The sequence below is a fragment of the Alligator sinensis genome, unplaced genomic scaffold (genome assembly GCF_000455745.1).
Source record: "Alligator sinensis unplaced genomic scaffold, ASM45574v1 scaffold449_1, whole genome shotgun sequence".
NCBI classification, from domain to species: domain Eukaryota; kingdom Metazoa; phylum Chordata; order Crocodylia; family Alligatoridae; genus Alligator; species Alligator sinensis.
The window spans coordinates 25,469-35,071 of record NW_005842838.1 but is presented as its reverse complement, the minus strand read 5'-3'; the positions used below and the strand labels follow the sequence as shown (position 1 = coordinate 35,071).

Sequence of the window (9,603 nt, the reverse complement as noted above, 5' to 3'; positions counted from 1 at the left end):
ACCCCAGCATTCATTCCTGCCTGTGGCAGGGGGTCAGGCTAGATGATCTGTTCAGGTCCCTCCTGACCCTAGTTACTATGAAACTATAAGTGGAACCCACGAGGGGTCCGAGTGTCCAGCAAGACGTGACCAAGAGGGCGTAAAAGGCAGTCTCCCAAATATATTTTGTCATCAAAGACGTGGCGGGTGAGAGTCGAGGGCGCCCATTGGGTCAACTTGGCATGGTAAAAGGGGCTTTAGGGAGATCACAGCCATCCTACTGGACACCGCGCCGTGACAAGACTCATTAATTTCTCCGAATCAAATTGGAAGCCTCTGAATCAATTTGGAGAGATTCAACAATTTGGCCATAGACACAGCTTTATATGTTTTTTCTGCGTACCTGAAGGTACCACAAATGCTGAGATGGTGGGGCGGATAGAGCATCCCATGGGAGCGTTGGGGGGGGGGAAGGAAATCTGATTGTCCCTGGCCTACTTTTAGCAGGACTCGCTGTCCCCCAAGTCAAACCAAATCCGAATCAAATACTGCCCGCTTCACACCCCCCTAGAATCTAGCTGCTGTCTACAAGCCTCAGCCGGTTTCTTTTAGCAATCACCCCTGCTCCCTGCTAGGCTGCAAAATTTTCAGAATGGGAGGGGGGAAAGGGAGCTGAAGGAGCTTGTTCTAGGGATTCTCCAGCCAGCACTGGAGGGTAGGGTGGGTGTATTGGGCTCCAAGATGAGGGGCTCCACTTCACCCATCCCACCCTCCAGCGGGAGCTTAAAACCCCCCAGACTGAACTCCCTTCACTCCCTTTCCCCCTCCCATTCTGAAAACCGCTTGGGGCTGGCAGGAAGAACTGACGTTACAGAAGATCATAGGTGACTGAAATTGGCCCTCACCAGCTGGGGAGTGGGGAGCGCCAGCCGGTGCCACCCCCTCCTCACCCCCCGAGAAGTGCTAGCGGCACTTCTGATTTTGCCAGTAGCACTTCTGGTTTGCTGTCGGCGCTTCCAGGGACAGTGATTGGCCACTGGGGGACCTTCCCCCCCTGTCGGCAATCGGCTGCTGGGGGACCCCCAGAGCCAGAAGGCACCAGTTGCCCATGCAGAAGATGCTGTTTTGAAACATCTTCATCTGATGTATGCAATGAGGAGTCAGATTTTCATCAGATCGGCCATTTTTTAAGCTATCTGCAGCCATGCACTTGTGTTTGGTTATGGCTATAAACTTTCTGTCACCAGATTGGGCAAAAATTGTCTTCTGTTTGTGCACAGAGTTTCAAAAGGCTTTGTACCCAAAATGTGCTGAGTCCTTTTTTCTGAAAACCACCCTCCTTAAGTGGGTTCCCAAGAGCTGAGCGCTTATGAAAAGGAGACCCCAACAATGGGTGCTGAGATCTTTGTCCTCAGAGATGAAAAAACTGTAATCCCTGCTACCTGGAAGGTGAAACACCCTGTGCTTGTCTATTCCCCACTGTCAAAAACAGTCTCTCTCTTTCTCTCATGCTCTGAAATAATACAACCTGCTTTTTTTCTATGAGCAAACAAACAATGTTCATAATTTTAAACTCATTAGTCATCAGCTTTTAAGGGAACTAAATCAATGCTCAGCAGCTGCTCTGGTATGCTGGAAAAATCCAAGAACAAGTCAAGAAGTTCAGATGAAACAACAGCTCTCCAAAGCTTGCCACCCCCACCATCTCCTCTAGATAGACAAAGGGGCTTTTTAATAGCTGTTGAAATGCTTGCATGTTTTTGACAATCAATGAAAAAAAAATCTCTTTTTAAAGTTATGATAAAAATAATATTGTAAATCTCTTACCAGCCACCCAAATAATCACCATGTTTGCCTTAATGGGACAAAAGTAAGTACTCAAATGAGACAATGAGGGCTCAGAAAGAAGATAGGGCTATGGATTTCTATCCTGCCTTTTCTCTTTATTATTATGTATAGAGGCAGAAATTTTTATTCCATTCCTTTTAAATAGATGGGAATTTTCCTCCTTGCTTATTATTTTAGAATATCAACATTGGCTATCCCTGTTTTGTACTCTAACCCTTCCTTGAGAGTGTCGAAGGCAGCTGTCATAAGCCCTTATAGTCACCTTAAGTATAGGGACAAGAATAATTAGGCTTGGCAGAAATCGATTTTTATTTTTTAATAATTTTGGTAATATTGATTGGCTTGATAATAATATTGATGCCTATTTTTAAGCATTTATTTAGATTTTTATTAATTTAAATTTCCAGGATTGTGCAAAATTAGGAGTGTGGGGGGCAGGCAATTTATTAATGACAGTATACTATTATTATAGTGCACTTTAAACACCTATTGCAACAAGCATAACTTTAGGACGGCTGCCAGCTGAGCAGCGGACCTGCCATCAGTCCCAGCTCCACTCTCCTATTGCTTCCTCATCTGCTTTGTCACTTCCTCTTCCTTTGTTCCCAGTCCCCTGGGGATTCTGGGAGGTGCAGTCCACACAGTCAGCATGGTTCTGTAGGACTGCTCCCCCTTTTGTTACATACTCCATCAGCCATCATTTTTCTTACATTTCCTATTTTATACATTTTGATTACTAATGATGGAAATATTTTTGCATTGGTCTGTAAGTGCGAGGTGAAATTGACATTTATCAACGTTTACTGATAAAAATCGAATCCTGCTAAGCCTAAGAATAATGGATCATTAATAAAGGCTTCCTTTCTCTAACAAATTCAATGCACCCAAATGTTAAATACAAATTAATAAAACCATCAGCAGGGAGTTTTAAACCACAAAATTCACCCTGTTTCAGTCACTCAACTTTCACTCTTTTGGTTTGTGATGCCAACATTTCATTAGCTCTCCAGGCATCACAAAGACTTCCAGGATACAAAGAACTTGAATTCATAATGTTAAAAAAAAAAAAAAAGCAGAAAATAAAATACCTTTATAACTGGGGGAAAAAACCATCTTTCAGGCCCTCATTATTACCCAGGAGGAAAGGCACAGCCCAATGTTGTTTTTATTTGCACATTGCGTTGAAGACCCCAGGACACATATCTCAACAGTAGAGGTTCAAATGCAAATATGCTAAGGCTCAGCGGACACGACTACACGTGCAAATAAAGTAGGATCAGTTTACTTTAGAGTAGCAGCAGTCTGCTCTTGTTCCCTGTGGCCCTGCACTGGGCCCCTGCAGCGGCCAGGGGGAGCTCTAGGCTCCCCCTGGGTGCTAGCCCAGGGGCTGGCAGGGAGCATGGGGCCAGGAGAAAACTGCCGTTGTTCCCTGATCCCAGGAGCTGCCTGACGCTAGGGTGAGCTCTGCCACCAGAGCCTGGGTGGGGAAAATGTCCCTCTGCCCTGACAGCAGAGAGTGTCTAGGCCTGCTCTACAATTGCAGGGCTGGGGATTGGAGATTTTTATCTCCCAGTCCAAGCTCCATGGTTGTGGGTCTGGCTAGGAGATTCTTATTTCTCAGCCCCAGCCCTGCGGCCACAGGGCTGGGCTGTGAGATTCTTAACTCCCAGCCTGAGCTCCACGACTGTAGGCCTGGACTGAGAGATAAGATTCTCCCAGTCCTTGTAGGGCCTGGAGATAAGAATCTCTTAGCCCCTGCTCCTTGATCAGGATCAGGAGGTGGGGGCTGGGAGCTCCCTGCTATCACGGCAGGGGGACATTGTCCCCACTTGAGCTCCAGTGGCAGAAACTGCCCCAGCAGCAGGCAGTTCCTGGGGGCAGGGAACAATCCTAGTCAAGCATCTGCACGTGCCATACTGTGCAGCAAGTAACTGAGAGCAAATCCGCTACTTGTATTTACAGGTAACAAACTTACTTGTGATTAAAGCAAATTACTGCACAGTAAGCATCTGCATGTGTAGATGGTGATGCTTACTGTGCAGTAATTAGCTCCAGTCTCAAGTAAAGTGTCTTGTGTAGATGCGGGATGCGCCCACTGTGAATCAGGAAGCCTAACAACTAATTTATTCAGAGCCTGAGAGGCTCTCAAACAGGTTGCACATGCTGCTCATAACTCAGAACTTTTCTCTTGGAAACACTTGCTCTGTTTCTCCGTGCCATGTGATACAGACAGTCTGTTGGCCTTGTAGCTATCTGCCTGTCTAAGGCCACTGAGGATAAGATTCTTTTTTACAGACCACCTGTGACAATCACAGAAAAATCCTGGACTAGAACTATTGCCTCCTTAAGAATGGGTTGTGCCAGTACATCCTGCAGCCTCTCTGCCCTAAATACAAATGAAGTCACAGATCTGCCTCTTTTTTAACAAACCTGCTTAGCTTCAGGTGAGAGAAGTCCTACGATGATGTCTGGTTTCAGGGTCACATTCTTCATCCCAACAAAGCTGAATTTTTCTAAATCTAGCTTTCGAAGGATTCTGGCAAGGTTACGTGTCCAGGCACCAGGTTTGATCAGCAACACTGTGCAGAGAAGCTGGGCTCCTGAAACAAAGGACAACTGTGAAAGCAAAGCTGCTGATAAGAAATAGATGTAAAGCACAGAACACTTGTATTAATTTTCACTAGTTTTAAATGCAAGTTTAAATGTAAACTTTTTTGTTACCCAAGACGAGATTTAATAGCTGGCATGCAGTCCACAGGAACTCTACTGACTGAACCAAACCAGTACAGAATAAGAATGGTGATATAGTTTAACTTTTTAGTTTTAAATTGTATCTAGAGTAACCAGAAGCAGCAGGTTGAAATGGTTAGCTATTTGAATATCAGTGGTGAGCTCTACCTACAGTTCCAAAGCTCTTATATGACAGGCTTGTAGACCTAGAATCAATCTGTATAAAATTTACCTTTGGGGCTTGTTTTTGGATGCCTGGAACAGGATAAACTATTCCCTTTTTTCATGTGATACAAGAAGAGAACTAAATCAAAGGTACCATATGAAGTATATGGTGTAGTTCTTAGGGCAACTTATTATTTATCTCTCATATGTTTGTTTCTTGATGGCCCCCTCTACAGGTTACACGTATTACACAATTAAGTGGCTAATTGTGCAATTCATTTAGACTGGCTACACATGCAAACTATCATGCCATTAAACTGTCCATCCACCTATAATGTTAGAGCTAGAAAATATGTAACTTCATAGCTAGTTTCTATCCAGTTTTATTTTGTGCACTTGTAGATGCTGACCAGGAGCAAATTGCTCCCAGTCAAGCTAGGAACCAGGAGGCCACAGTGGGTAGGGACAGCTGTCCTGGCTTGGTAGGACACTGCCTCCTAGCCACGTGGAGATAGGGACCTGCCCTGATCTCCATTGGTAGGGAGAGCTGTCCCAGCTGCTGAGCAGCTGCCTCCCAACCATGTGGAGATCAGGATGGATCCTGATCTCCATGTGGTTGGGAGGCAACTGCCTGGCAAGCTGGGACAGCTCTCCCCTACCTCATGGAAATCAGGACTAGCTCCCATGCCCCCTGCCGACTTTGGTTGGCACCCAGAGAAGCATGGATCTCCCCCTGGCTGTTGCGGGGGGCAGAGCAAGGCAGGAGCGGCTTGAAACTGAACTGCTCCAGTTAGGAGCAAATTTGCTCTCAACAGGCTCATGTTCAGATGCGTGGGGGGGTGCCATTTAATGTGTCTGAATTTTCTGCGCAGGAAGTTCAGGCACACTAACTGCACGTGTAGGTGTGCCCACTGTCAAGTAGCTTAAGTTGTTAACTTCCTGTGAATAGCACTGTCTTTATTAAAACAGAAACTTTAAGGAAAACTTTGGAGTGTGTCTGAAACATACCCCTTCAGGGCTGGTAGCCAAAAATTCATGATCACCATGTAACAGAGAGAGCCAGAAAACGAAACTGACTAGAAATGGAATGTGACCAGACTAGCTTTGCTGACCTCACTGGTTGAAAGGTATAAGAAGGAAACACATGGCATAAATGTTAACATCCAAGAGACCTCATTCTAATGTTCTACCAGTCAAGTTAACCTTAAATGCTATAATGTTGGATATATAGTTACATCACTTACCCTAATGATGCCCTTTTGAATATTTGTTTTCTAACTCTAATACTATAATCAGTAAACTAAGCCTGTCATTTACTGGCAGCAAACAGTACCAGTTAGCAAGAAGATGAGATAACCAGTATTGCAGATGGCTAGCGCTGTTCCCATTATTATCTGTTTGTGTATATAAAATGTCACTTTATGTTTCTTATGCATCATATTACTAATTATACAGCTGTCAGTGCAATGAAGCATCAACAATACTACATGTATTTTGACTGCATATGCAGTCATTTTCAAATGGCAAGAGGCATGGTATTGATTCATGGCACAAAATGGGTTGGGACCAAATATAGAAGTAACAACATGTTCTTCATTCTATAGGAAAACCTAACCCATTTCCTATTGGGAGTTCTTACACTGTGGGATCTACTGGGTTTTTTTTTATAACATCCTTGAGCAGAAAGGTAAATTCCATAGCAACAGCTTGCTCTGCAGAGGCAAGCCTCCCTGTTCCCTTCAGCTACTAGTATATAGAATGGCAATTTAAATTACATACTGTTACATAAGTACTCATTGTCCTCAAAATGTTTTACTCACCATCTGCTACATTTCTGGGCAAACATTCCCATTCTTTCTGGTATGTGAATCACCACATCCTGCATATTCATATACTTTATTCACATAATGTAGACATATTATCCTGACCTGAAGATGCACAAATGCTGTTATCTTCAGGATGGCCTTTAAAACGTACATCTTCAGATCCTTCTAAGAGCTACATTTTCTACTAGATCCATGGTTCTCAACATTTTTAGTCTCAAGGCACTCCTATCTAAACTCAAGGCACCCCTTAGAAAATGTTAGCTCTTAGTTTTCACTTGGTTTGTTTACTACAGGAAAATAAAAGAGTAATTCTTCTGTTGCAAACAACTCAGAAATCCCACACCAGGTAAAAATGTTTTTAAGACTATGAATTCCTATGTGAAATCTCTTGGGAATCATGTCTGCACACGTAATAGTGCTAACATTGTGTTGCACCCCTGAAAAGATCTCAAGGTATCCCAGGTTGAGAATCACTATACTAGATCCACACAGTGGACTGTCATTTATATCAATAATCACTTCCCATATTGATCATGTGTTACCATAGCCTTTATTATGCAGGCCTCTTTAATGTTTTCCAAGACTTCTGGCTACATTCTCCATTCACTTGTGATTGCTTTCTGGATTTTCCAGGTTTTGGTAAAACTTTTCTGGCCTTGGTAGCTTTTTTATGTTCTGTGGTTTCCTCAGTTTCCTTTCTGTTGGTCCACGTTTACCAAAATGCCTCTAAGTGGTTTTACTTTCAAAGAAGTGATATGGTGGCTTCATGTGTACTGATAAAGCTGCAATGCATTTTTTTTAATTTAGATGTGTGGTTTAAAGTGAATACTCCTTCAAGAGAAGGAAATGTCAGACTTCCTGAGATGTTTAGATAAGGGAGTATATATCACTGTCAGTGCTCAAACCCAGGGAACTGTTTGATACAATTCTAATTGCCTTCCTTTTGTTGGTATCTTTAACTGCTCCATAAAACCAAAGTCAAATAAATCCACACTTTTCTGTAGTAAGCTTTGCTGAATAAGCAGGGGGAGAGGGGGGAAGAGAGAAAGTTACTATATTGCCTCTCTCACCTGCTTGCATGTAGGTGAACACTGATTCTACACTGCTTCTTTGAGTTTCTCCCCCTAAAGAAGAAGAGATGAATAGATTTTAATAGAAGGTAGCATTGCTTGGGGAATAATCATCTCCGTTGTAAATGTAGCATGTGATTATTACACAGTTGTTCTTAAGGATTCATTTGTTTTTAGAATCCCATGTCTGGACATACATGGCCTTATTTTAGAAGTTCTGGGATTTCAGAAATGGTGGGAACATCCACAAATCTCAACCCAGTCCTGCAGGAGCTCACTTGTATAACTGGTATATACTGCTTGGTTTGATTTTCACGAGTGCTGAATCCCATAGATCTAATTCTCATTTACCTTGTTATTGTGTTCGGGGGAAAGGAAGTTAGCCTTGGGAGGAACAGAGGTGGTTTAAACCACCTTTGTGATCCCCAATGTTGTGGCCAAACAAGAGTCTGCCTGATCATTTGGGTAAGCCAGAGCAGTCTCAAGATTGATCTAACTTGCACTCTTGTTTCCCAGACTCTTCTATGGGCTCTAAAAAATAGAGAAGAGGTAGTGAAATGCATTCTGGCCACACCCCTAATCTACCTCCTAAAACTAAGAAGCAGAGCTAATTAACATGAGTGTAGCACCATGCAAACACAGCCACACTACTGGTTCAGGAGGCAGTGGGCGCATCTACATGCGGTATGGCACTGTTGCTACAGCACTTTTGGAAGTACTAAAGCATGGCGCAGTATGGGTGGTTACTGTGCAGTGCATGTGGGTAGATTTCACTCCCATGTCGCTATAGGGGCGTGCTATTCCCAGGGAGTGTGCCGCTAAGGCAATCTAGCTGATGATCATATGTAGACACACTTGATTGCAACATCACCATAGCCTACTGTACAGCAACATAGCACATTGCTACGTCACCATATGGTGATGTGTAGATGCACCCAGTGTGTGCAAAGCAGCAGGCCTGTCACAGCAGTTTAGCAGTATGTATGTCCCTCTAGGCTGTTACTTTGGGAATATCTATGGGCACAACACAGGAGCAATAACTAGTGTCTAGGCAGCTAAAGCTCATGTTTATAAAAACATTTGCAATGTAGGGATTGGCTGACTCAAGGGATTATAATAAAGTTTGAAACCTCATGCCTCTAGGGTACCAGCCAATCCCCACCCTAGGTGAGGGAGGGCAGAATAGTATTGACATTTGAAGGCTCTTTGATTAAATAATTTGGTGGGTTTCAGTCCAGTGACAACACAAAGATTACAAACCCCACTAAATGTCCCTCTTACCAGCACTCTTATTGCAAAAGCAAAAGGAGTGAACAGGTCAAAAATAAACTCCCTGCAGACCCCTAGAGAACACTCCTCATAGCCAGCAATGGGGAACATCACTGAGGAAGCTGGGGCTGTTTCTGTTTCTTTTGTAAGTTATTAAAAGAAAGAAGCTTCTGATACTTTTAATCTGGTAACTTTAAACAACACTAAATTTAATTCTAAAAAGTAAAAAACACCAAAACCCCCTCAAAGCCCTGTTTGTTAAAGGCAGACCCAGTCATTACAATCCTTTTGTATTTATTACAGTCTGAGGTCAATACTGTCTCTCTTTCCCATAGCACTTTATCAGGAAGCTGCTTATCCATTGGATCCTTTCCTTCTAATAAGATCAAGTTTCTTTCTGTGTCTCTATTTTCTGTTCTGCTGAAATAATAAGAGGTGATAGTATAGGGCAGGTCTGACTCTCAATCCCTCATCTCACTTCTCAGTGAGTACATCCCCTCAGGACTGATTTCCTTCTTTACAAGGTAAGGTTCTTATAAGCTTTCCTTGAAACTGTTTCAATCTTGTTTTAAGAATATGAAATGGTCTGAAAATAGCTTGTAGAAATATACTGAAATAGTTTGAAAGCTAGTGTCTAAAAGGGGCAACTGCTCTCATAACTATGGTCTTACCTTCAGTCCTGGAGCCTCTGCCAGGTGGTGGCAGGTACTTCAAAG

At 43.1% G+C, this 9,603-nt stretch overlaps 1 protein-coding gene across 1 annotated transcript in view; it reads right to left on the bottom strand.

The window, feature by feature from the left end:
* LOC102388050 overlaps window positions 1-9,597 on the bottom strand; it is a 53,968-nt gene extending 44,371 nt beyond the window's left edge. The window contains exons 1-3 of the mRNA XM_006035447.3: window positions 9,559-9,597; window positions 7,619-7,672; window positions 4,258-4,427 (exon numbers count right to left, since the gene is read on the bottom strand). Coding sequence (XP_006035509.1) covers window positions 4,258-4,427; window positions 7,619-7,628 — 180 coding nt within the window. The 5' untranslated portion in view covers window positions 7,629-7,672; window positions 9,559-9,597. The remainder of the gene's footprint in view (window positions 1-4,257; window positions 4,428-7,618; window positions 7,673-9,558) is intronic.
* Between the last annotated feature and the right edge of the window lie 6 nt (window positions 9,598-9,603).